This window comes from Podarcis muralis, chromosome 14 (genome assembly GCF_964188315.1).
Source record: "Podarcis muralis chromosome 14, rPodMur119.hap1.1, whole genome shotgun sequence".
NCBI lineage: Eukaryota > Metazoa > Chordata > Lepidosauria > Squamata > Lacertidae > Podarcis > Podarcis muralis.
Window position 1 is genome coordinate 48878257 of NC_135668.1, and position 27236 is coordinate 48905492.

Consider the following 27236-nt stretch of genomic DNA (forward strand, 5'->3'; position numbering starts at 1 on the left):
TTGTCTTTACAGGCTGGATGAGGCTCTGTCTCAGTATTTTGGGGAAGTGACCCACGTTGCACAAGAAGAAGAGATCTACCCAGCAATGCCAGATCCTGTTAGGAAATGTCCACAGTGCAACAGCGACATGGTCTTGAAGACCAAGAAGAATGGAGGGTCAGTACAGGGGTGGCCCATCCTGTTTTGCCACCTGAAGAGAAACAAGAAGCTGCCACCTCCTGCCAAAGCTGGGGTCCTGCTGTTGCCTCCTCCTCTGCTGCTCTGGTGGCAGAGGAGGGAAGCATCCCCCCCCCCTGTAACCAGGAAGTGAGGAGAGGTGGTGGCGGCAGTGAGAGCTCACCAGAAGCGGTGGCAGCAGTGGGAGGGTTGGGCAGCAGGCAGGCAGGCATGGCGGTGGGATCTGCCACGTCTGGATCCCAGCAAGATCCAAAGCAGCCCCCTCAGTGTGCCCAATACAGTGGTGCCCCGCAAGACGAATGCCTCGCAAGACGAAAAACCCGCTAGACGAAAGGGTTTTCCGTTTTTCGATGCGCTTCGCAAGACGATTTTCCCTATGGGCCTGCTTCGCAAGACGGAAACGTCTTGCGAGTCTTGCGATTTTTTTCGCTCCCCCCCCCTTTTCTAAGCCGCTAATAGCCTTTTAGCCGCTCAGCCGCTAAGCCTTTAATAGCCGCTAAGCCACTAATAGCGCTAATCCGCTAAGCCGCTAATAGGGTTGCTTCACAAGACGAAAAAACTGCTAGACGAAGAGACTCGCAGAACGGATTATTTTCGTCTTGCGAGGCACCACTGTAATAACCCAGCTCTGGGTCAATATGAGAGTAAACAACCTGACATTTTAAAACAACACCCAGCTTACAAACGAGTCTGCAAATATATTTGTTCACAAAAAATGCTTTACTAGTCAGTCTGTAAATAAATACCTGCAAGTCACTATGGGACTTAATTGGGGGGGGGGGCAGCCCATTGCCTTTGTTGGTCATCTGGAGGTGATTGTTACTCACCATGGGCGACCAGATAGGTAGCAGTTCCCAGACCTGCTTAGAGAGCGTTCCCTTGAAATTCAGCCGAGGGACAGTATTCCTTCTCTGCTGATTAATATTTGCAGAGTTTGAGGCTGGGGAAACTTTGGCTCCCCAGGCCTCCCCCTTTGGCCTGCCACACTGTTTTTGTTAAGCCACACTCACCTGTCTCGCACCTGACATCAGGTGTGGGATGGGTAGAGAAGCAGCTGAATCCTGGGCTGAAAAGCAGGATTGAACTCCCTGGCTGGGTTTTGAATGAGAAGCAGGTCCCCAAATGGGTTAAAGGCAGGCCCTGAGTCTGAAAATATTGAATATGACTTGTGTAGACCATACCAAAGCAATGGTCTGACTCCTCGCAAGGCACCTTCCTATGCCCCTAATTACAGGCACAGTGTGATGCCAACCCACAAAGTCAAAGTCTGCAAATAACCACTTGCCTGGTCACCTGGGACAAGCAAGAATTACCTTTAGGTGACCAGACAGGGATGCGTTCATCAGGGGAAGACACTTGGGTTCTTTCCCCACTCCCTGCCCTGCCTCTGAAGAGTCCATATACTGCAATTGGCCACACAGATAATATCTATGGGGAATCAAGAGTAGTTAATTTTCTGTGGGCTAGTCATCCTGACATTTCTACCCGACATAGACTTCTCGGGATTTGAACACGGGACCTTCTGCATGTAGAGCAAACTCTCTGCCACTGATCTACAGCCCCTCCCATAGTTCCTCCCCCATTCTGCCGTTTCCTTCTAATGCTTTTTCTTTTTTTTAAAAAAAATCCCCAGGTTTTTCCTCAGCTGCTTGGGCTATCCCACCTGTAAATCTGCTGTGTGGTTCCCCGATTCTCTGCTGGAAGTCAGCAAGGACGACTCCATCTGCGAAGTGTGCAGACCACATCCGGTGCACATGTGAGTGTTTTCCTAAAGACGGGGAGGCGCTTTGGTTCCGTTCACATCACATTTTGGGGTGCATACCTAGCGGCAGGTTTTTGAAGTGGTTGAAGATTCAGGTGGAATTTTCTCCTGAGAGGCAGGAGAAGTGGGCTTGCATTTCAGTCAAGTAATAGATCCACTCCTCAGACACATTAGAGGGAATGGTAGCAGGAGGCTGGCCTGCTATGGAGTGGCGCATGACCCATGTTCAGCAGCAGCTATTAAAGAGGGAGATGCGGGGGGCGAGTTGCAATATTCCCCTCCATTGTAAAACAGGCTGTTCAAGTGTCCCACGTTTTCCAAATGCTCAGCCAAATCTGCAAAATCAGGACACCGGGTCGTAGCTGCGGACAGTGGGGGGTATTGTTTTTGTTTGTTATCACGGTGTGTATTTTTGTGGTTAAATATAGTAAGCACGGTGGACAAAAATCAATGATTTTTATTTTAAAAAATTGGATTTTTTAAATTTAAATCGGATTTTTAAAATAAAACACTTTTGGAGAAAAAATCTTTCTAAAGATAGTTTTCTATTTAAGATACATTCTAGTCCAAAGGCTATTCATCAGGAAATAAGGATTTGTTTTAAGTTTTTCATGTGTGCTAAAAAACACCACCCGTTTAACCACATCAGTTAACAAACATGGAGACATATGCTATAATGTTATTGTTTTAGTTAAATAAATTGTTTAAATTGTTACCAAGGAAATGATTATTTTTCTCCTTCCAAAAAAGTACAACAGAAAAGTTGTCCAAATATAAGCAGTTAACTTATTAAACCTCACAGTAATTTCATAATTATCTGTCAATGTATTTCTAATAGTATAACCAAATCAGTCATTTTTGATAGAACTGTAAAAACGACTCTGAAAATTTATGATTCCAAAAATGAAACCTTCATCTGGGTGTCAATGTTAAGAGGATGCCAGCAAGGTTGAACCTTTCTGTAAAAAAAAGATTTAAATCAAGTCTTACTAATTAGTGATTTAAATCAAGTCTGACTGGCTAGTGATTTAAATCGTGATTTGAATCAATTTGATTTAAATCAAATCCACCCTGAGTGTAAGCTGCCCTGTGATCATCGGATGAAGAGCGGTATAGAAATTTAATTAACAATAATAATAGCCAAAAAACTTCTACTCACAATGGAACCATAGAATTGTAGAGTTGGAAAGGTCATCTAGTACAATTCCCTGCAATGCAGGAATATGCAGGTCGCCTGTACGGGGATTGAACCTGCAACCTTGGCGTTAGCAGCACCATGAGCTAACCAGCCGAGGTCTGTTTTGAGCAAACTAACATTGGATACAATCCAACTGGCCTGCGCTATGTGGGTTAGGTTTCCTTCCCGAGCAAGACCTTTACTTGCACATTTTTGAAGATACAGTGGTACCTCTGGTTACATACTTAATTCGTTCCGGAGGTCCATTCTTAACCTGAAGCACCACTTTAGCTAATGGGGCCTCCCGCTGCTGCTGTGCCGCTGGAGCATGATTTCTGTTCTCATCTTGAAGTCCTTAACCCAAGGTACTATTTCTGGGTTAGCGGAGTCTGTAACCTGAAGCGTATGTAACCTGAGGTACCACTGTAATAGGCAGAGTGCCCTCTTTGCAGGACCTTGGGAGCTGACTGGCAAGGCATCCTTAGAATGTCTAATCTGCTAAGTACAGGATCTACAGTGCAGTATGCAAATATCCCCGTCAAACATCCCGTCGCTTCCCACAGGTCTGTTCCACCGTTGAACAGTTCTTACAATTACAAAGCTTCTCCATAGTGTTCAGCCAAAATCTGCTTCTCTGAAATTTCCAAACATTGGTTTTAGTCCTGGCCTCTGGAACAGCAGAGGATAACTGCTCCATCTATTGCTTGGCAGGCCTTCAGTTGCTTAAAGACAACTATCATGATTAAAAACTTGGAGGCAACTGCTTGAACTGTGATCTAGTAAATAACACAATACAGTGGTATCTTGGTTCTCGAACGGCTTAGTTGCCGAACAAACCGGCTCCCGAACACCGCAAACCCGGAAGTAAGTGTTCCGGTTTGCAAACGTTTTTTGGAAGCCGCGTCTTGGTTTTTGAACGGTTTCGGGAGTCGGACTCCCAGAATGGACTAAGTTGAAGAACCAAGGCACCACTGTATGGTCTAGTTCACTGGTGGGGACCTGTGGTTCTCCAGATGTTGTTGTATTCCTGCTCCCAGGTGCCCTAGCCAGCACGAATGAATAAGAGTTGGGGATGATGGGAGTTGTAGTCCAGCAATGTTCAGAGGGCCACAGCTCCCCCCCCCCCCCCGGACTAGCTGTTGTTGTCTACACTGGCCAGGATGAAGCCCAGTGTTAACTTATAACACCTCTGTTCTTTAGGTTGAAGATGAAGTTCAAGAGGGGCAGCCTCCCGCCCATAATGCCCCTGGAGTTTGTTGGCTGCATCGGAGGCTGCGATGAAACCCTGAGGGAGATCCTGGATCTGAAATACCTTCAAGGGCCACCAAGACCTTTGCAGACGACCAGCCAAGCAAGCAACCTCTCACAAGCCAACCGTTCCTCTGACCGCACCGACAGCAACTGGAACAGCCACAGGGCACTCCCGAATGCTCCCCAAGGCCCCCCTGCATGGGCCGCCCGAAATCCTCCCCCTGCGCTTGCCAATTCTGGTGGGAACAACGCAGTGGTATGCAACTGTGGGGAGGAGGCTGTGCTGCTCACCGTCCGGAAAGAAGGACCCAACCAAGGCAGGCAGTTCTATAAATGCAGCGCTGGCAGCTGCAACTTCTTCCTGTGGGCCGATCAGCAACCGGACAGCAGGGACACTGGGATGCCCAGAGGCTTTGCACCCCCTCCAGGCCCCTTTGATAGAGGGGAAAGGGGCTCAGGGCGCTCTTGGAGTGACGGCTCCGACCCTGGAGGAGGAGGCGGCGGCGGGCAAGGAGCTGTGTGCAGGTGTGGCCAGCCTGCTGTCACCAGGACTGTTCAGAAAGAAGGACCCAACAAAGGACGTCAGTTCCACACCTGCTCCAAGCCAAGGGAACAGCAGTGTGGCTTTTTCCAGTGGGCGGATGAAAACACGGCACCAGGTAAGGAAAGGGGTCTAGATGGCTTGGGGGACGGGGGACGACTCTGGAGAGTCGGGTTAAAATCAGCCCAGTGTGTGGAGGCTTCCTGGGAGGAGAAAAGCTGGCAGGGGAAGGAGATGAATAATCACACCTGCATCACCCCGAGCTCTTTACAGGAATGGTGGGATACAAATGGCAGGTAACTTGAAGCTCTGTGCCTTTTTGGATTGAAATGGCAGGGAATTGCCAATATCCTATGTGGCTTCGCTTGCAAACTTACCTTCCCAAGTAGGTTCCAGCTGATCTGCTAGATCCTCGAAGATTCCACTTTTTAAAATACTGTATTTGCCTGTTCTGAGATTTTAGCACACAGCTGGCAGCAGAGGGAAATTCAGCAGACAAAAGGTCCTGTATTCAAGCTGCTCACTCTCTCCGTTTAACCAGCCCTGGGCTAGCAAGGATGGGGAAAGGGCAAATCCCTAAAGAGGTCCCCCCCCCCCCCCGGTTATTGTAGGTGTAGCTGAACTAGAGTAAACAGGCTGGAAAATTCAGTTCTCACAGTGCAGCAGGCCACCCCTCACAGAGCTGAGAAAGGGGGGCCATCAACAATATACTTTGGTCTGCCTTGTATAAGTTGGCTGCTTATATTCTAACAACATGGCCACCTTTTGGGGGCAGTGACACCCTTGAAGTCTTCCTGTGGTGTCCATGAATGCCTAACCCCTTGGTCATGTTGTGGTGCGCGTCGTTACCTTTTTCTCTGTTAAAAATATGTAAAATAGCGTCACTCTTCCAACTTCCTTTTTCAGCTTTCTGCCACTTCCAGTTTCAGCAATATTTGCCTTTCAAAGGCTCAGATTGAATTCTATAGGATCCAGTATTGACCCAGATCCCTTGGAAACGGAAAGTGTGCATGTGTGTCCTTTCTCTGTCTCAAAGTGGGGGAGTGGAGAGATACACACTCAAAATTTCCAACGTGTCCACAGACCTAAAAAAATAAATAAGTGGCAACCCCTCTTCTATGGCACACTTCTGTCATTTGAAGTAATCTCAAATGTTTTCCTTCTCTTTAGCCCCAGACGCCGCCTTTCCTTCAAACCACTTCACGAACAAAGGGAACACGAGAGGCTCAGGAACTAAGACCAAAAGATCAGACAGCGATTCTTCCGTGAGGGCGCCCACTACCAAGAGGCCACGGACTTGCGGTATTTGCCACCAACCTGGCCATACCAGGAAGACATGTCCACAGAATCACTGAAGCAGCCCAGCCCCCAGAATTTGACCCAGGACATCCCTTCAGAAGGATGAGGGATGAGAGGGAACTCTTACAATGCAATGAGGAAGTGTTTGCCTGGAATATTGGAAGCCTTCTTGCAAGCATGGTTCCTTTTGTGGCCAGGCCTTCACATTCTTCCAGTGCTGGTGGAAGGTCAGGTCTGCTTTCTATGAGCCAGGCACAGCACAGGTCTTTGATCTCTTAGCTGTAATGCATTCAAGAGTCAGACGATTTTGAGGCAGTAGGAAGTCTTCCCGCTAACCCCTCTTTATGCAGCAGCCTACAGATCTCCATTTTTATCTTTCAATAAGTCTCCCCCCCCCCCACACCTGAACAGCAGAAAGCACAAGAGACTTTTCTTTCCTGTCAGTTATTCTATAATCCGTATATTCTTTGGAAGGAGCAAACTCTTTACGGATCTGTGAGCAGAATTCTTGTGAAGGAAAGATAATTCGCCTGAAGTGCCTGTTTCTTTCCAGTGTCACACACTGGCTTGAAGAGGTGTGCGGTCCGAGACCTTGGGCCAAACGCAACCTCAAGAAGAGACGTCAAACAAGACTGCAGAGCGTAGCTGTACTGTTTTTTGGGGTGCAGGCTGCGGCTGTGATTTACGAACCCTCATCTTACTTTTTCATGGGTCCTGAACTGTGTATGTTGCTTTTCCAAAGCAATAGCCACCAGTACAAAGGTTTTGTGACTGAAAGAGCTGTAGAGCCTGCTTTTCTTCCCTAGAAAATGTTAAAGGTCAGTGGACTAACAGTGGTGGAGAACCATTGTTTACTGAACACCACTAGGTACACCAGCTGACTACCAGGAAGTCCTTTACTTATTCCAAATGAGGACAGCAAGCCTCAGCACCTTATATAAGAGGAAGGAGGATATGGGATGCAGACAACATCTCTCCAACTCACTTTGTTGTCTGGTAAACGTTCTGATTAAAAGCAAGCTGCTGCCTGATTACAAACTGGTTTGGGTAATTTATGGGCTTTAAATATATATATATTAGCTTAAGACATGTGGTGTGTGATGTTTTAGTATTGTGCCTCGTCTTACAACCAACAGCCAGTGTATCACAGATTGCACATTGAAAGATGGTGTAGAACTCGCCACCTCTCCAGGGAAGGAAGAGTGAGGCACGTAGCTATGGCGGGAACCACCGGGACTAGCTTCTGTCTCTCTATTAAAATGCTGCCTGCTTACTTTCAAGCCTTTCCTCACTACTCTGAAAGTGCAAAGCTCCCCCTTTTCTCTCTTTCCCTTTTGGGCTGTGAAGGTTGCTTCCTTCCCTTTTGCTTCAAGAGAGCAGGGCCTGCAAATCAGCCATTGATGCAAGCTCTGCCCTCCCCTCCATTGTTCTCCAGTGGTGGAATGCTAAGTATGTTGAAGTGTTGAAACTAACATGTGACATCATAGTGCTGACACAGTCTGGTTTTGTGGGATTTGTTCGTTCTTCCTCTTGCAAGGTGTGGTCAAAAACATTTCTGCAAAGCTTCAGGAATTGAATCAGGCTTAAAATATACTGTAAATAGGATACAGATTTTTTGCATATAGCCTTTGCCTTTATTTTTACCTGGAGCATATGGGAAAATGTTTCTCACACATTGCTAAAAAAACATCATTCACTTTTTCTTATTCAAATTTTGCAGGCTCCTTACTATAAAAGCAATTCACGTCTTACGATCAGATCAGCAAGATTTCAGCAATAAATTCCTATTATCAGCCTCCTTTGCAAGTTCCAGGGATGAATTTAAGCTGTGTTTCACTCACAAAAAGCTCACTATACAGCAATTTTTGCCCGTAATCATTCATTCTTTATTTCATTTGTGACATCAGCTCAAGCCCTTGCACATTTCCGATTAATATTGCCACTATATAAACACATTTTAGCAGCAAAGTTTCCTTAAGTTAGTTGCGGTTGTTCCTTCTAGCCAGAAAGGCTGGAGCTTCACATAAAAATTTAAATCGCAGGAAAATTGTAAGGGAAGAGCAGGGCAACTTCTGCTTGTGAAGAATCACTCTGTACATTCAGACCTGGAACAAGGGAACCTTTGCCCTTCTGACTGATGTTGAATTCCAACTGTCATGAGCCCCCGCAAGCATAGCCCATAGTCAGGCACAGTGGGAGTTAGAATCCCAACAAATTCTCCAGGACCACAGCTTCTCTGCCCCAGCTTCAGTTATTTTCTGTGCAAATCCACTGCATAGGATCATGAGTTCCAGTTAAGAGTAGGAGCAGAGGGGGAAAGGAATAGCACTCTTCTGTATATGGCTTTTTGCAAGACTTAATTGTGGTTTTCTATACGTCAGAGTATAGGCAAGGATCTCTAGAGAAACACAGTCCTGAAAAGTTAAGTCTTGAGAGAGAGATATGAGCTGTTGGTACTCCCAGTTACAGCCAATACGGTTGGTAGGTACCTTTCCCTTTTGCGTTCTACAGGGAATGTACACACTCCTTAAAAAAATACTGCAGACTATGATGGTTTATGGTTTATGCTCAGGGAACAGACACAAATCCTTGAGGGGCTCACTAAACCTTGTGCCATGCCCAAACCCATGACTATAGTTGTGTCTCTCAGCAGCAAGGACCTCTCTACGTTTCAGCAAATGCAGAACTAAGCAAGGCATACAGAGTTACACACCTACAAATTGCAAACTCTTGATTTGGATACAGGTTAGCCTCAGCAGGAACACTTCAAGTTGGCGTTACAATGGGAATCCAGACCTCAATAAATGAACAGTTAGGGCTGAGAGGATTGCACCTTCCAGTTTACCCAAGTAGAGAGTTTAAGAATACCCAAGATTTAGAGACCTCTCTCTCCACACCCCAACCTTCCTTTGGCACTTGATTAAATTTCTAGCGCTGGCGTCAAGTATATCTAACAGGTGGGGGTGGGGGACAAAGTTGTGTAGTTTTGCGCCCCATGAGGTAGAGAAGGGAGCCCCACCATTTCAGTCTGGGGATGTGCTCTGAGCAGGAAAGGCCACTGGGGGGGGGGGGAATCACTTTATTTTTTGCCACTTGCTATTTAAAAATAAAGAGTGAAAACAACAGTGATTGAGTCACACTGTGCCACAAAGAACATAGCCACAACCATTTGCAGATAGTGAGATTCAATTCCTTGGGGTGCTCATTCTAGGCACTCAAAGGCCTGGAAATCGCAGGTGGGGACCTTCTGCTACCTGCGTGGTGATGGGGAAAAGCAGCTGCTTTAGCACCAAAGGTGAGATCCTCACTGATTCAGCCTACTGAAGTCTCCACCCACCCCAGACATCTCTTCCAGGACTTCCACATAGTGCAATAAAGCAGACTTGCCCCAATAGATACAAATTACATATAATGGAGCCTCACATTTGGGGTGCTGTTGGATACTGGGCCCCAATAGGTCCGTTTCACAATGCTCCAATTACGTAGGGATGGATAAACCAGCTAGGAGAATGCAAAGACCCCCTTCCACCCTGGTTCAGCAATCCTACAGAGTACTATGGGATGCAACCACTGGAAAGTAACACTACTGGCCCTAGATTTCAGAAATATCTAGGACACAGGGAAAGGTTCCCATTTTTCAACCCAGTCCTTTTTTACTTTGAGAATACTTCCATTCCATTAGGGTGCAAAGAATTGCATCGATGGGAGCTGCTCCCAAGCCATCTGACCCCCAAAGGAGACGAGTGCAGTTTTCGCCACCGAGTCGCCTGTTCATAAGCAGAGTCCGGCTGCCAGATCTGGCTCCGCTAAAGCCTCGTACAAAGTGTAGCCGATCTCTTCGATTTCCTCCGAGGCCAGGTGGCCGAGAAGGTTTATCCGGCTGTCGAAGAAGCAAGGGAGGGAACCCATCTCCAGGTACCGGACCAGCTCCTCCAGCACCTGCTGGCACCTGTCTGCTAACGCTGCCTCTGACCAATCGGTTTCAGTTTCGCTCAGGTGTAGGATGGCGTGAGTCAAGTGGCTGCTGCCCAGCTTGCTCCAGAAGGGATGGTTTTCGAAGATGACCTTCAAGATGTTGAGGCAACCCTGCCGGACGCCATGATCTCTGGCATCAAGGTCTTTCAGCGCCGAGACCTCGGCCGCGTAAAAGCTCCGCTGCCAGAGGTTCTCCACCGGTATTACAAAGGATGGAGGAAGAAGGATTTTATCCCCCACTTCTACCATAGGGCAGAGGTTTATGTCCAGGCGGATCTGGGCGTGCTGGACTTCCAACTTAAGCTCTTTGGGATCCATCACAGGCCTGATGACGCACTCCACACTGCTGCCAATCACCGGCCAATTAATAGAGGCCACCAACATATTATGGAGGGTCTTGTTGATGGCGCTGGACGAGAGGTACCCACCCACCACGAACCTGTCCCACGAGCTGCTTCCGCGCGGGAAATACTCCAGGCCAGTCCGCCTTAGCATCCCGAAACAAGGGTCATTCACAACTGTTTGTTCGCCGGGGATCAGGAGCCAAAGGTTGGGTTCCAGCATCAACGGAAGCATGAAGGCCACCTCAAGGCGGTCGCTGCTGATGAGGTCGTCGCAAAGGTAGCCGCTGAGGAATGCGTGTCCAAAGGGCAGCTCTGGGTACTTGTTCTTCAGGAACTTCTGCAGCTCTCCGCAGATGTCTCCTGCCAGCTGCTTCCCCACAGCCTTTTCCTCCTCAGAGACTGAGACATGGTCCCTGTAGTAGGAGAGAAATTTCTCTTGGAGCGTCAGGCACAGCCGAGCCCTCGGTTCCACCAGCGGGGCCTCGGAGGGCACGACACCGCTTTCAGGGTCTGCAAAGGAGGAGAGAACAAACGTTTCAGATGGCTGGGCTAGGAGTATTGGACAGGCTTCACCAACCTGAGGACCTCCAGAAATCCCTGGAAGCAGAGGTCCCAAGATGCTTATAGCAGAGCGCTGCAATGCAAGCACCTTCCTTATATTTGGCTCAGTAAAGGTAAAGGGACCCCTGACCATTAGGTCCAGTCGTGACCGACTCTGGGGTTGAGGCGCTCATCTCGCTTTATTGGCCAAGGGAGCCGGTGTACAGCTTCCAGGTCATGTGGCCAGCATGACTAAGCCACTTCTGGCGAACCAGAGCAGCGCACGGAGACACCGTTTACCTTCCCGTCGGAGTGGTACCTATTTATTTACTTGCACTTTGGCGTGCTCTCGAACTGCTAGGTTGGCAGGAGCAGGGACCGAGCAACAGGAGCTCACCCCATTGCGGGGATTCGAACTGCTGACCTTCTGATCAGCAACTCTGAGGTTTAACCCACAGTGCCACTCAGTGCAAAATGGATGTAGGAGCCCACTACATTCAAAGGCCAAGCCACTGTGTTCTGCGCTAGCTGTAACTTCCTGAGCAGAATCAAGGGCAGACCCGCGTGGAGCCCATTACAGTAATCTAGGCTGAAGGTTCACCAACGCATGGGTCACTGTGGCCAGGATCTCCCTAGCCAGGAATGGCTATAGCTGGCGCTGAAACCAAACTGGGCCTAGTTACTAACATCACTTGTGTCTCCAGGGACAATGATGAATCCAGGAGGGACCGCTGCCACCTGGACTTGCGTCACAGAGTGAGCTGGCAGTAAATCACACCGTTCAAAGTTGCAGTGAACTATTAGCAGGAACACAATCTTCACAGGCTTGGCAAAGTGTCAGGACCCAGTTGCTCTCTCTTTCAGCCTAGCTGACCTTCCAGGGGTGTTGTGAAGATAAAACGGGAGATCCAGAATGCGGCAGCTAGACTGGTGACTGGGAGTGGCTGCCGAGACCACATAACACCGTTCTTGAAAGACCTACATTGGCTCCCAGTACGTTTAGGAACACAATTCAAAGTGTTGGTGCTGACCTTTAAAGCCCTAAACGGCCTTGGTCCAGTATATCTGAAGGAGCGTCTCCACCCCTATCGTTCTGCCCGGACACTGAGGTCCAGCACTGAGGGCCTTCTGGCGGTTCCCTCACTGTGAGAGGCCAAGTTACAGGGAACCAGGCAGAGGGCCTTCTCGGTGGTGGCGCCCGCCCTGTGGAACGCCCTCCCACCAGATGTCAAGGAAATAAACAACTATCTGACTTTTAGAAGACAACTGAAGGCAGCCCTGTTTAGGGAAGTTTATAATGACTGATGTTTTAATGTATTTTTAATCTTCTGTTAGAAGCCACCCAGTGCGGTTGGGGAAACCCAGCCAGATGGGCGGAGTATAAATAATAAGTTATTATTATTATTGGACATACAAGCACAGTTTGCCATTAGGAAACAGAACCCGCCTGTAGCATGTCTCTCCTGACCTTGCGCGGTCCCACCCACGACTGGAGACAGCAGTGGCTCCTCAAGGTCTTCCTGCCGCACTTTGGGCACCGTCTTGATCAAGCTCATCTCCTGCCAACTTTCGTCCAAGGACTTCTGCTTGGCTTTGATGTCATCTTCATCATCCGGTGGGCTGGTGGCCCGGTCGATGAGCTGCATAAGAACAGACACCCACCCAAACAGTTAGCGTGAGCTCCTCTGCCTTCTTTAGGCCCAGTTCTGCTCTGCCGCAGGGACACCTGCTGAGTGTGAACCCCAAATACAAATCCAGGCTCCAGGGCCGGCCAAACCATGAGGCAGGGTGAGACAACTGCTTCAGGCAGCAGGTTCCACTGGGGCAGCTGATCCCAGTGTAGATCTTTCTTTCCCTACTTGTTCTTGATGTAGATCTTCGCCCAACCCTTCTTCCCTGGCAGGGAGAGGAGCACCATTTTGGGATGCATGTCAGGTGCCAAAATGTCTTGAACTAGTTATGCCAGGGGCATACCAGCTGCACTGGCTCCTGGTGGAGTCCAGGGTCGGGTTTAAGGTGCTGGTTTTGACCTTTAAAACCCTATGCGGCCTAGGACCCTCGTACCTATGGGACCGCCTCTCCTGGTATGCCCTGCAGAGGACCTTAAGGTCCACAAATAACATTTTAGAGGTCCCAGGTTGCAAGGTGGTTAGATTGGTCTCAACTAGGGCCAGGGCCTTTTCAGTACTGGCCCCGACTTGGTGGAACGCTCTGTCCCAAGAGACTAGGGCCCTGCGGGACTTGACATCTTTCCGCAGGGCCTGCAAGACAGAGCTGTTCCGCCTGGCCTTTGGTTTGGACTCAGTCTGACCCTTATGTTTCCCTCCCCTTATGGTCTTGATCTATGGGCTACTTTTAAAATGAGGCTGCATTTTAAATTGCATTTTAACCTGTATCTTAAATTGGGTTTTTTCCCCCTATTATGATTTTACTGTAATTTTACTGGTGCTAGCCGCCCTGAGCCCGGCTCTGGCCGGGGAGGGTGGGGTATAAAAAAAATTATTATTATTATTATTATTGCTAATAATTTAGAAGAATCGGGGTACAAGCCCATAACAGAGATTTAACCTTTGGGCAAATTAAGGTGGACGGTGACCGAGGTCCACCCAGCACTGCAATTTGCCGTACACCCAACCACCATGCAAGGAGGAAAAATGGGGTTTTTAAAGAAGGGGTAGTGGATCTGGGCCCGAAGAGAAAGACTCAAGAGCTTTAAACTACAGATCCACTACCCCTTCTTTAAAAACAAAAACACACACACTTTTTTGGGCTTGGGTAGTTAATTAAATAAATACAGTGGTACCTCCAGTTGTGAATGGGATCCGTTCCAGAGGTCTGGCCACATCCCAAGGAATTCGCAACTGGAGGTGCCACTCCTGCGCATGCGTGCGCTGAAGTTTAGCGCTTCTGTGCATGCGCACAAGGCGAAACCCGAAAAAATACTTCTAGGTTTGCCACTTACGTATTCCGAAGGATACGTAACCGGAGATGAACGCAACTACAGGTACCACTGTCCTACAGTATGAATTTGCAAGCAGGATTTGAACTGTGAGCAACAGAAGGAATTAGAGATTATTGTATTATTATTATGGAATAAGAAAGAGAAGATGGAGGGCAAGGGGGGGATTAAAAACCCCATGGGAAATGGGGTGGGAAGTCGACAAAACGAAAGAAAAAATTATTCTGTACTGAAGTGTACATGTGAAACTTTTGAAAATTTGACCAAATATTACTGAGACTCAAGAGCTAGTCGCCTCCTCCCAAACAACACCCCTGATCCAGACACAGACTATGATCCCCTTAATAAAACGAAAACGTCATAAAGATGGTTGCTCATATAAAAGGAAGACTACCCAACAGTAATTCCTCATCACACATTTAAAGCATGTTAGCAGCAGCTACGCAAAGGAAGAACAAGGCACTCTCACCCTCTTCACAGCAAGCGTCGCGATCGCCAGCACAGCCGCTCCGCTGACGCCCAGGACCAACCTGGCATTGGCCAACAGGAAGTCCACCACGCTGCCCAGGTTGCTCTCGTTCCGCCTCTTCCCCTGCTTGTGGCCGTAGTCCGCCATTGTTAACCTTCTTGGAGGGAAAGAAATCAAGTTTGAGAGGTTTCGGTAATAAGCTTCCCACTTCAACCTGCGGAACTGACACTCCTATTGGCCCGGATATAAGCCGCACCTTTCTTTTTTTTCCAAATTCCGACCGTGAAAATTTAAAGGGCAGCTTAAATTCGCGACCTTCCAAAAATGGGCTTTTACAATATTGCTCTTGTCATGTCCTCCCCAAAGCTGGGTAGGAAAGAACACGGGGAGGGGGAAGACCGCTGGCACTCTTTCCCCCAAAAAAAGTTATTGGGGGTTTTTTGGCCGAAGTTGAGCTTTTTCTGCAAAATCTCAAAAGAAATTGAAGTTTTTGAGCTACTTCTAAGGAATTTTGCCAAAATATGGCAACCCTAGCTGGGAGGGTCAACCTCTTTCTGTGTGAGACAAGATCTACCTTTGGGAGAGAGCTTTCTTAATTTATTTTATTTCCTCTTTCTTTTCTTTGTTGTTGTTAATAATAATAATAATTTATTATTTGTACCCCCAGCCACTCTGGGCAGCTTCCAACAGATTAAAAATACATTGTTGTTTTGTTTTTGTTTTTTTGTATTGTATTTATTTCATCGTAGGTTGAAAAGTTACAGTAAAAAACATTATAAAAAGGGGAAAGGAGCTGTCTTGTTAAGAAAGGGGGCTGCTAGTCGTTCTTAGGTACTGGTGTTGGGCAGGTTTGGTTCCAGGGTGTCACGTTGCTGAACCCTACAAAACCTCAGTGGCTCGCTAGCTCTGACATTGCCAACTTCTTCCTCTTCTCCTCACCCAAAAACACTCAACGGGCATTCATCATGAGTCACAACTCCCAACATACGACTTAACAGCCACAGTGTTGCCATGGGAACAAAAAGCAAACAACATACTCAGACTGGAGGGTCATTGTGTTCTACTCTGCTTTCATCTCCTACACAGTTTCTAGGGCTTTACTGCTGTGAAACGGTCTATAAACTGGTTTAACAATTAATATTATTTTAAAAAAACACTTTCCTGGACCATTTTTACCGCTTGACTGAAGGCGTATAGACCTACAAGCAGCTCCCGTTGAGTTTGGAGGAGGTTAAAGGGTAAAGGTAAAGGGACACTTGACCGTTAGGTTCAGTCGTGGACGACTCTGGGGTTGCGACGCTCATCTCGCTTTATTGGCCAAGGGAGCTGGCGTACAGCTTCCGGGTCATGTGGCCAGCAGGACTAAGCCGCTTCTGGTGAACCAGAGCAGCACACAGAAACGCCATTTACCTTCCTGCCAGAGCGGTACCTATTTATCTACTTGACATGCTTTTGAACTGCTAGGTTGGCAGGAGCAGGGACCGAACAACGGGACCTCACCCCATCACGGGGATTCGAACCGCTGACCTTCTGATCGGCAAGTCCTAGGCTCTGCGGTTTAACCCACAGCGCCACCCGCGTCCCAGGTTACTTGGTACCAAATATGCGTGCGGCGGAATGGCTAACCACCCAACTTGGGGGTCTGGTCCACCCAGCCCCCAAGCTGATTTTGCTAGATGGCTTCACAACCACCGGCAATTTGGGCAGCAAAATAGCAAATTGGGACAGCTGGGACAGCTCAGTTAGTAGAGAATGAAACTCTTAACTCTCAGGCGCCAGGCCTCTGGCCACTAAATAAACAGTTAAAGAGGGAAAGGGGGCTGTTATCATGATAATTTTATTATATTCTACAGCCTTTTAAGGGGACGAGGGTGGCGTTGTGGGTAAAACCTCAGTGCCTAGGACTTGCTGATCGCAAGGTCGGCGGTTCGAATCCCCGCAACAGGGAGAGCTCCCGTCGTTCGGTCCCAGCTCCTGCCCACCTAGCAGTTCAAAAGCACCCCTAAGTGCAAGTAGATAAATAGGGACCGCTTTCTAGCGGGAAGGTAAATGGCGTTTCCGTGTGCTGTGCTGGCTCGCCAGAGCAGCTTCGTCACGCTGGCCACGTGACCCGGAAGTGTCTCCGGACAGCGCTGGCCCCCGGCCTCTTGAGTGAGATGGGCGCACAACCCTAGAGTCGGACACGACTGGCCCGTACGGGCAGGGGTACCTTTACCTTTACCTTACAGCCTTTTAACTGTGTTTGTGAAAGGGGGGTATTGTTTTGTTGCTTCTGCTTTAGCTATTTATGTTTTTACCATGTGAAACGCCCTGAGATCTTTTGACGATGATATATAAATCTAATAAATAATAATAATAGTCAATTTTTATGCTTTTTTTTTTTATGCTCTTTAAAATGTGCTCCTAATGTTGCACAGTGGAACCTCGGGTTACATACGCTTCACGTTACAGGCTCTGCTAACCCAGAAATAGTGCTTCAGGTTAAGAACTTTGCTTCAGGATAAGAACAGAAATCGTGTTCCGGCGGTGCGGCGGCAGCAGGAGGCCCCATTAGCTAAAGTGGTGCTTCAGGTTAAGAAAAGTTTCAGGTTAAGAACAGACCTCCAGAACGAATTAAGTACTTAACCCGAGGTACCACTGTACACTGCACTGGGATCTTTTCATAAAGGCGTGTGTGTGTGTGTGTGTGTGTGTGTGTGTGTGTTCGCTTTCTCTTGAGTATGTTCCATTTGTAAATTGAGTCCTCCGCTGCTATGGGAAAGCACGCCTTGGTTTAAGAACGCTTTGGTTTAAGAACAGGCTTCCAGAATGGATTAAGTTCGTAAACCAAGGTACCACTGTATATATAATATTAGCAGGGGCGTGGCCTTATTTCGCCACCGCTGACACATGGGGCTACTGAAAATCCACTGGGGGAAAACCTACTCAGCCACACTGCCAAACACACACTTCTGAGGACAACTCATTGCCTGGTTTGAGAATAATAATAATAATTCCCCAGGGCTACAGAGGAGGAGTCAGATTTCCGGCTGCTATTTTGAAGGCGTGTAACAATATCTTCCTGCCAGTTTCCCTTCTCCCAGGACAGTCTTTTCTATTCTGGGCACCAGAGTCCAAAAGTGGTTGCAAGGGAACACATCTAACCAGTCCCAGACACACAGGCAGAATATGATCAGAGGCAGAACTCAACTTCCTAGATTTGTCTCAGAACTTTTCAGCAGTTGTGCTGCCATGAGAAGAAGGGATTTCTAAGCATGTGCAGAGTGCCTTTTCTTTTTCACCAAACCACATGGGGTGGGGTTGGCTAGGATCAGTAGTAGAGCAGAGGTGCTTTGAATGCAGAAGGTCCCAGGTTCGTTCCTCAGCAACTCCACGTAGGGCCAAACAGTGAGGTATACAGTGATACCTTGGTTCTCAAACTTAATCCGTTCCAGAAGTCCGTTCCAAAACCAAAGTGTTCCAAAATCAAGGCACGCTTTCCCATGAAAAGTCATGTAAAACGGATTAATCCGTTCCAGACTTTCAAATACAACCCCGAAAACAGCAATTTAACACAAATTTTACTATCTAACGAGACCTTTGATCCATAAATTGAAAGCAACAATGTACTGCAGTCACATAATCAACCAGTCACACACACACACACAGAGAGAGAGAGAGAGAGAGATAGAGAGAGAGAGAGAGCGCCTCAAAAACAAAAACACAAATAGCCAAAACAGACAGATCTCAGCGTAACACTCCAAACGGAAGTGTGGCACTCCAAACGGAAGTGTGGCACTCCAAACGGAAGCATAACACTCAAAACGGAGCACGTTCGGCTTCCGATAAAAGTTCGCAAACCAGAAAACTCACTTCCGGGTTTGCAGTGTTTGGGTTCCAAGTTGTTTGAGTACCAAGGTGTTTGAGAACCAAAGTACCACCATAGTTGGAAAGGTTGTAGCTATCTGGCCTTCAGACTATACTCCTTCTCCCTAGACTACGGCTACCATGTGTCCGGGATTCGTCCGTTGTGAATAACGTCTGGGCGGAATTTCCGAAAATCGGTAAAATGTCTGGAAAAGCCTGGGCAAATGGCAACCCATGTTGGAAGTGTCAATTTTTTGACGAATACCCTTAAAAATAGCTGGAAAAGTCAGCTGTTTGAGATTTTGCAAAAGGAAGCTCAACAACCTTGTCCCCCCCAAAAAAAAACCCAAACAGCTCAAGAACTTTTGTGTCTGGATTCTCACTTTTTGAAATATGGCAACCCTACGCCTAGGCTGCATGAGGACTGAACCCAGGAACTTTTGCCTGCAAAGTGGGTGCTGCCGAGACGTGATCTACACACACTTGCATATGATCCAGAAGCTGCAGTGAGTACAGAATGCTGCAGCACGATTGCTGACAGAAGTGAGCCCCTGTCGGCACGCAACACCTGTGCTCAGAGATCTGCACTCGTTGCCAATTTGCTGCAGAGCAAAGTTCAGGGTATTACTATTCATATATAAAGTCCTTAACAACTTGAGACCAGTTTACCTGCAATATCGCCTTACTGCAATCTGTTAACAGCAGGCTTCCTCAAACCTCAGCCCTCCAGATGTTTTGAGACTACAATTCCCATCATCCCTGACCACTGGTCCTGCTAGCTAGGGATCATGGGAGTTGTAGGCCAAAAACATCTGGAGGGCCGAGGCTGAGGAAGCCTGGTTAACAGGGTGCCAGTAGGACTCCCTGCCTATTGACAACAAGCCTTCGCCGTATTCTGGTGCTTGCTAAAAACATTAGCAGTGTAGAATGTTGGTGCATGTCTTAATTCCGCTTTTAGTTTAAAGGTAAAGGTACCCCTGCCCGTACGGGCCAGTCTTGACAGACTCTAGGGTTGTGCGCCCATCTCACTCAAGAGACACTTCCAGGTCACGTGGCCAGCGTGACAAGCTGCATCTGGCGAGCCAGCGCAGCACACGGAATGCCGTTTACCTTCCCGCCAGTAAGCAGTCCCTATTTATCTACTTGCACTTTGACGTGCTTTCGAACTGCTAGGTTGGCAGGCGCTGGGACCGAGCAGCGGTAGCGCACCCCACCGCGGGGATTCGAACCGCCGACCTTTCGATCAGCAAGCCCTAGGCGCTGAGGCTTTTACCCACAGTGCCACCCGCGTTTTAGTTTAGCAATGGTTATTTAAAGAGTTGTCTTTGTGTGTTTTTACCGATAATTTTATCATTTTATTCTCTTTGCAAACGGCTTCAAGGTTTTTCTTAACAAACAAACAACGAAATAGGCGGAGTTTAAGGAGGACTGGAAAATGTTTGTGAACTATTTAAAAGCTTATTGCAAATATGTTAAAACGCAAGTAGCTTTAGAGTAAGAACAGCAGTAAATTTTATCTGAAAACAGGAGAGAAGATAAGGTATAGAATACCTACAATACACACACACACAAATATAATATAATATAATATAATATAATATAATATAATATAATATAATATAATATAATATAATATAATATAATATAATATAATATACATTATATAAAGAAAAAAATTAAAAATATTTAAAAATTTACAAAACTTACAAAATAAAAATGAAAAAAATATGCTCACTTAGATGCATAGGTCCCTCTGGGTATCATATTAAAATGGCGGGTGGGTGTGGTCTCAATGGCACATCCAGTAACAAAATTTTAAATAAAGGTCTCAAAATCTGGGGCCTGATGCAAGAGATCCAGGCCTCAGGCATCCATCTCCTCCTGCCCCCCAACCCCCCAGCACCTATGGTAGAAATGCAGAAATAGCCCCACCCAACCAGCAATAGAGCAAGACGCCTTCATCTTCCCCAGCTGCAAGAAAACATGTCTCTACTGCATCAGTCTCTACAGCCACAGCTCTCCACTGGTTTGCCTTCACCCACAATGGCGCACTTCTCCATCGTCTCCCAAGACAGACGGATGCCAACTGGACAACCAACCCCTGGGGAGAAACCGCACACCAAACGCTTAAACCACACCCCCACCTCAGAATCCTGGGAGTTGTAGTTTGCCCCTCACTAAGCTGCAACCACAGCATCACTAACAAACTACAGTTCCCAGGATTCCCAGGTGCTTTAAATGTATGGTGTGCACAAGCTTACCACAGATCAACCTGCTTGTGGGTCAACAGCAGGGGCGAAGGGCAAGGTGGTCGTAATCAACCCACAACCAAACTACAAATGGCTGCTTGTGTTGGTCTAAAGAGAGACTGGAAACTTGTGAGCTTCTGGACTCCAGCTGCCGCCATCCCTGACCACTGGGCTACGCTGCCTCCGTCTGATGGGAGTTGGCACTTCATAAACGTCCAGAGGACCACAGCTTCCTATCCCTGGTCTACAGAGACACAGTCCTGTGGCATCTTGAGGGATGGTGCAATTGCTTCACTATTTAAAAAGTGCCACGGGATCATGCTGCGGGGTTGGACTAGATGACCCTCGGGTCCCTTCCACCTCCATTACTGTATTGATTCATCCCTTTCTCCTTAATTAAGGCCTTCCCTTCTAACCATTCAGAGAGGGGATCTGAAGATCCTCTAAACCCTTTTTTTTGGGAGGGGGGGTCGTTTCCCGACCTTACTACAATAAATGTAGAGGATTAAGCGTTCACGGTGCTGCTGCTACGGGGCTCCGAATTATTTAAATAACTAAGGCGGTTCACCACCTCCCCTGAAAGCTGAATATCCGCCCCTCTTAGAGGTTAAAAATGAAGCAAAATTTCCCCCTCCCCCTAAAACGTAACAAAAATAAGATCCCTTCGTTTCTTCCGGCGGTTCCACCTTTGGAACCGAGGCTGCTCCGTGGAGGTTAGTAGCGCAGTTACAACTTACCTGTCCCTGCACCTGGAAGCGGACCCGGGGGAGCGGGGGGAGCGGAGAGGTCGCTGCTGCTGTAGCAGCGGGCACCCAGCACCCCGACGCCACCGCGCAGGAAACGCTCAGCACCAGCGATGGAACGTCGGCCGAAGCCGAACGCCAAACACCCCGCCGAGCGACCAATGGCAGCGCGCGGCTCGCCTCTCAACGTTCCGACATAGAACGCCGAGTATCTTTTTCGGCTTCCTGTCCTCTTTGAGGCTGCGTAGGTGCCGCGAGGCTCCTCCTCCTCCGCCTTAAAGAGACAGCGTCGCTTTCGTCCTTTCTCTCCCTTCCGCCTCTTCCAATCTGTCCAATGTGCGCATAGCAGCATAGGAAAGTGCTTTCAGCCAAGTCAGACCAATCCATCTGGCCCAGTATTGTCTACACGGACTGGCAGCAGCTCCCCGGGTTTTCAAGAGTGCGCAGCAGGGGGCGTCTCTCCCCCATACTGCCTGGAGATGCCAGTGGTGCAAAGTACCACAAACAAGGAAAAAAGCAAATTCCTGGCGCCGTGTCATGATGTGGATTTGAATTATTATTATTATTATTATTATTATTATTATTATTATTATTATTATTATTACGGTCACAGACCAGTTCCGGCTCACTTACAATACTGTATTAGGAAAATCATAAAACACAACAGGAATACAGTGGTACCTCGGGTTAAGTACTTAATTCGTTCCGGAGGTGCGTACTTAATAACCTGAAACTGTTCTTAACGGGAAGCACCACTTTAGCTAATGGGGCCTCCCGCTGCTGCCGCGCCGCCGGAGCACGATTTCTGTTCTCATCCTGAGGCAAAATTCTTAACCCGAGGTAATATTTCTGGGTTAGCGGAGTCTGTAACCTGAAGCGTGTGTAACCTGAAGCGTATGTAACCCGAGGTACCACTGTACATTGAATTGCAATTGGGTATAACGGTGGGCGAGTCATTATGGACCCGGGTCCAGAGTCCTTGCAAACACCTAGGCACGCTCCAGCAATGTCATGTGCTTGTTACTTCGAATTAATTAATGCGGAGTACAAAAAAAATGTGGTTTGTGGTGGGTGGATAATGAGCCATTTACACGTCCTCCTTTCTCCTCGTCCGTACTCACCTGACGTGGTTACCGACATGTAGAGGAGCGTAGAGGTTTTCTCCCGCTCTGACTTTATTTTTCAGACTTTCAGGAAAACCCTCCGGACGCTTAAACCGTGACAGCGCCCTTGAGGGTTTACAGAAGGGGATTGCGGCTAACTGTAGCCAGCTATAGTAGAGTGTTTAAAAACAACAACATACCTTTCAAGAGCTCTCGAAACACTTTGACATCGTGGGGAATCCTGCAGCGTGTTAAGGATGCTGGGAACTGTAGATCAGCACCCGCAAACTACAATTCCCAGGGTTATATGGAGAGTTGCGGGAGGGGGTGGTGCTGCGAGAGGAGCCGGGGCTGCTTGAAGTGGAACGAGAGTGCGTCAAATGCATGGCGCGGATGTGACCCAAGCGTAGCCGTATGAGGACCCCCCCTCGAATGCACCCCTTCCCTAATGCGCGCCCGGCAGCGAAGGAGTTAAAAGGGGCGGGGCCCTCCCCGAGCTCGCAAAAGGCCACGCCCCTCCTTTTTTCCACCGCCCCTCCCCACTTTCTAAAAAAAATTGTTCCCCCTCCCTGTTTAGGGCTGTGTCACCGAGGGAGAGCAGAAGCCGCAGAGTTGGGGAGTTAGAGACTAGCAAGGCGTCGCTACTGCTGCTGCTCTCCCTCCTCTTCCCGCCCCCCGTGGAAAGGAGCCATGGCTGCCACCGGGGTGCTCCCCTTCATCCGGGGGGTCGATCTCAGCGGGAACGACTTCAAGGTAAGTCCTGGGCCCCGAGAGGAAGAGAGGATCGCCTTCCTTCCGTGGCCGGTGGGGAGAGCCGGAAGGCAGGCAAGGAGGGAGGGAGGCCGGCCTGGCCTGGCGGGGCTGCGGCTAATTTTAGACTTTCGCTCATCCCACCCTCCTGGCCGGGGCGTGGAAGCCTGAAACAATGCCTGTTCCTGTCCAGGACTAAGGCCCTAGTCCTCAGGACGTGGGGTGGGGCGGAGGGCGACGAGCACACTTGGCAAGGTGTTTTTTTATTTTTGGGCTGCGGCAGAATCAGCTCTCGCCGGGTCAGCTTCCTGAGTCACACAGAGTTCTTCGTCGTCATAACGTTCTAGAAGAGACTGTGCTATTATTGGACATTCGTGATGCAGATGATGATGATAATGATTCTGATGATAATAATAATGATGATGATGATAATGACAATAATAGTAATAATATCCTAAACGGCCTCTGTCCTGTATACCTGAAGGAGCGTCTCCACCCCCATTGTTCAGCCCGGACACTAAGATCCAGCACAGTTCCCTCACTGTGAGAAGTGAGGTTACAGGGAACCAGGCAGAGGGCCTTCTCGGTAGTGGCACCCGCCCTGTGAAACACCCTCCCTTCAGATGTTAAGGAAATAAGCAGCTATCTTCTCTTTAAAACACATCTGAAGGCAACCCTGTTTAGGGAAGTTTTTAATATTTAATGCTGTATTGTTTTTAACACTCGATTGGAAGCCGCCCAGAGTGGCTGGGGAAACTCAGCCAGATGGGCAGGGTATAAATAATAAATTATTATTATTATTATTATTATTATTATTATTATTATTATTATTCAGGGTATAAATAATAAAGTTTGTTTGTTTGTTTGTTTGTTTATTAATTATCCGCCCATCTGGCTGGGTTTCCCCAGCCACTCTGGGCGGCTTCCAGCAAAATATTAAATACAATAATTCATCAGATATTAAAAGCTTCCCTAAACAGGGCTGCCTTCAGATGTCTTCTAAAAGTCAGATACAGTGGACGCTCGGGTTACGAACGTGATCCGTGCAGGATGCATGTTCGCAATCTGCAGCGGCGCATCTGTGCACGCGTGGGTTGCACTTTGGCGCTTCTGCGCATGCGCAAAGTGTGATTTAGCGCTTCTGTGCATGTGCGACTGCCGAAACCCGGAAGTAACCCGTTCCGGTACTTTCGGGTTTTGGCAGGTCCGTAACCCAAAAAAACGCAACCTGAAGCGTCTGTAATCCGAGGTATGACTGTACAGTAGTTATTTCCTTGACATCTGGTGGGAGGGTGTTCCACAGGGCGGGCGCCACCACCGAGAAGGCCCTCTGCTTGGTTCCCTGTAACTTCGCTTCCCGCAGGGAGGGAACCGCCAGAAGGCCCTCGGAGCTGGACCTCAGTGTCTGGGCAGAATGATGGGGGTGGAGATGCTCCTTCAGGTATACTGCATTTGTAGCTCACCTTTTTCTCCCAAGGTGGCATAGATGGCTCTCTCTCCCGCCACACAAACACACTCCCTTGCTTATTCCCACAAACCCCCAGCGAGGTAGGCTAGTCCGAGAGGCAGCGATTGATCGCCCAGTGAGAGCTTCATGGCCGAAGGGAATATCTGAACTCTGCTCTCTCCCAGGTTTGACGCTCGATAACGCTGGTTTGTACGCAAACGCATACACAAAACGTCCAGATTATAGGAAAATGGGGGGGGGGGGAGAGAACAGGTCTCAATGAAATCCATAAACTCCCCCCACCCAGTTTTTAGGTGAATCATTATTAGATTATTAAATTTATATACCGCCCCATACCCGCAGGTCTCAGGGCGGTTAACATGATAAAATCATGTCCCCACCCTCCCCAGCCACCTGCAAACAGGGGAAGAGAAAAGCGGTTGGAGCCCACCTTGGGCTGGCCTTTCCGTGGAGCTTTGCAAAGCCAGAAAATGATCATAACAGTTGGAAGGGACCCCGAGGGTCATCCAGTCCAACCCCCTGCAATGCTGGAATCTCAACTAAAGCCTCCACCTCAACCCCCCTTCTCCATGGGTATGTCTTTCGCCACATCTCTCTGCTTGTGTGTGTGTTGCATAGTGGAAATGTGGCTGATTTTCCGTCAATAGGGTCTCCAGACCTCCAGGTATGGCCTGAAGTCTCCACGACTGCCTGGTCCGCTACAGGTGTCAAAGGGAGGGCAAGAGTACCTTTAATTAATTAATTAATTAAGTAATTAATTAATAATATAGTATTATATACTGAAGTCTGTGCATGCATTTTACAAGCTTCAGCGCAGCAGGAGGAGGCTGCAAATGATAGCACAGCCACTTAATAATAATAATAATAATAATAATAATAATAATAATAATAATTTATTTATTTCCCCAGCCACTCTAGGCGGCTTCCAACAAAACACTAAAATACAATAACCTATTAGACATTAAAAGCTTCCCTAAAGAGGGCTGCCTTCAGATGTCTTCTGAATGTCAGGAAGTTGTATATCTCTTTGACATCTGTTGGGAGGGCGTACCACAGGGCGGGCGCCACTACCGAAAAGGCCCTCTGCCTAGTTCCCTGTAACCTCGCTTCTCACAGTGAGGGAACCACCAGAAGGCCCTCGGCACTGGATCTCAGTGTCCGGGTAGAACGGTGGGGGTGGAGACGCTCCTTCAGGTATACTGGACCGAGGCCGTTTAGGGCTTTAAAGACCAGCACCAACACTTTGAATTGTGCTTGGAAACGTACTGGGAGCCAGTGTTATATGGTCTCGGCAGCCGCTCCCAGTCACCAGTCTAGCTGCCACATTCTGGATTAGTTATAGTGGGGGTGGGGTGGGGTCTGCGCACTTCTGTTCCCCTCTCCCAATTAACCTCCGTCTCCAAGGTCCACCTCTTGGTCTCAGGTTGGGGCTCTGAAATCTCAGGGTCTGCGATGCTCCCGGCGTGGCAACCCTACTCCTACAGCCAGTGTCAGAAATACGCCCGGCACGTTTTGCGACTGGCACAGGTCCACTTGCAATCGTGTGGAGGATCGCCAGGTGGGCAACTGGGGAAAGCAAAATGTCAGAAGTATTTCCCCTGCAGCTTGAATTATTCTGAATTGTTTTATTTGATGTTTTAATACGTTGTCAGCTGCTTTGAGGGTTGTTCTTTGCAACGGAAAGCGACATAGAAATGAATAATAATAAATTCCACTGGGAAAAAGCGCCGAGACATTTCATTGCGGCAACCGTAGCCTAGGTTTAAGGTGCCGTTTGGCGATTAGATTAGATATCTGAGTTTCTAACACTGCCTACAGCCTACAAGTCGCCTCTTTGCAAAACTTGCCTCCTTGCTTAATTTTTGCACAACGCTGACTAGCAAACAATTGCCTCTTCTAATGAATATTTGATTTTAAAAAGAGAATCCAGGCTCCTCTTTATTAGACGTAGCGATGTCATATTGCTGTCGGTGCACCTAGCGCTTTCTAACAACATAGGAAAACCTGTGCTGGATCGGAACCCTCTGCTGAATGTAGGATCCGCAGTGCTGAAATACCGTACTTTTTTTATTTTAAAAATCATGTTTAAAATTGGGGGTCGTCTTATACACGGATAGTGGCTGGGGGGACGTGGGATTGGTTCCTGCCGCAAGCTGGAAATGGTCAGCCGCTATTGGGCGTGTTATTGGTGGCTGCGTCAAGTGCTGGTGTTGATTGGCTGTCGCTGTGGTTATTGGTCGGGCGATCGGCGTCTTCTGCCAGCGATGGGACAGACGATAAGTGGCTTTTGTGACACCTGCGACAATCCCCACTGAAAAAAGCTCAACAACTCTGCCCCACCTCAAAAAACTCAGCAACTCTGGGCAATCTCCCCCCATTTTCTTAAATTGAAGTCCCCAAAATACAGTGGTACCTCGGGTTTAAGTACTTAATTCATTCCGGAGGTCCGTTCTTAACCTGAAACTGTTCTTAACCTGAAGCACCACTTTAGCTAATGGGGCCTCCCGCTGCCACCACGCCGCCAAAGCACGATTTCTGTTCTCATCCTGAAGCAAAGTTCTTAACCTGAAGCACTATTTCTGG

General features: G+C 48.1%; 3 protein-coding genes across 6 annotated transcripts in view; 2 read left to right on the top strand and 1 right to left on the bottom strand.

The window, feature by feature from the left end:
- TOP3A (DNA topoisomerase III alpha) overlaps positions 1-9447 on the top strand; it is a 23412-nt gene extending 13965 nt beyond the window's left edge. Inside the window, exons 16-19 of one of the 2 annotated variants that reach the window (XM_028706597.2) lie at positions 13-156; positions 1811-1933; positions 4317-5026; positions 6079-9447. In XM_028706597.2, coding sequence (XP_028562430.2) covers positions 13-156; positions 1811-1933; positions 4317-5026; positions 6079-6263 — 1162 coding nt within the window. In that variant the 3' untranslated portion in view covers positions 6264-9447. The remainder of the gene's footprint in view (positions 1-12; positions 157-1810; positions 1934-4316; positions 5027-6078) is intronic. The other variant, XM_028706598.2, reaches the window with a different exon arrangement.
- On the bottom strand, positions 8756-22834 carry MIEF2 (mitochondrial elongation factor 2). 3 transcript variants are annotated; one of them, XM_028706604.2, is made up of 4 exons: positions 22636-22834; positions 14495-14648; positions 12535-12706; positions 8756-11036 (listed from the first exon to the last, which is right to left on the bottom strand). In XM_028706604.2, the coding sequence occupies exons 2-4, from the start codon at positions 14639-14641 to the stop codon at positions 9979-9981; spliced, it is 1377 nt and encodes a 458-aa protein (XP_028562437.2). In that variant the 5' UTR covers positions 14642-14648; positions 22636-22834; the 3' UTR covers positions 8756-9978. The 3 variants fall into 3 exon arrangements, with proteins under 3 accessions (XP_028562437.2, XP_028562436.2, XP_028562435.2); XM_028706603.2 differs by lacking the exon at positions 22636-22834 and adding an exon at positions 21327-21575 and having other exon boundaries at positions 14495-14651; XM_028706602.2 differs by lacking the exon at positions 22636-22834 and adding an exon at positions 21327-21574.
- A 155-nt stretch (positions 22835-22989) lies between these two features.
- FLII (FLII actin remodeling protein) overlaps positions 22990-27236 on the top strand; it is a 54205-nt gene continuing 49958 nt past the window's right edge. Inside the window, exon 1 of the mRNA XM_028706595.2 lies at positions 22990-23188. Coding sequence (XP_028562428.2) covers positions 23126-23188 — 63 coding nt within the window. The 5' untranslated portion in view covers positions 22990-23125. The remainder of the gene's footprint in view (positions 23189-27236) is intronic.

Excerpts from the sequence above, each read along its gene's own strand:
- MIEF2 (XM_028706604.2), bottom strand. The coding sequence starts at position 14,641 with ATGGCGGACTACGGCCACAAGCAGGGGAAGAGGCGGAACGAGAGCAAC. Across the intron at positions 12,707-14,494 it reads CGACGCTTGCTGTGAAGAGG|CTCATCGACCGGGCCACCAG; the intron begins GTGAGAGTGCCT and ends GTTCTTATGCAG. Across the intron at positions 11,037-12,534 it reads CGTGGGTGGGACCGCGCAAG|ACCCTGAAAGCGGTGTCGTG; the intron begins GTCAGGAGAGAC and ends CCTCCTTTGCAG.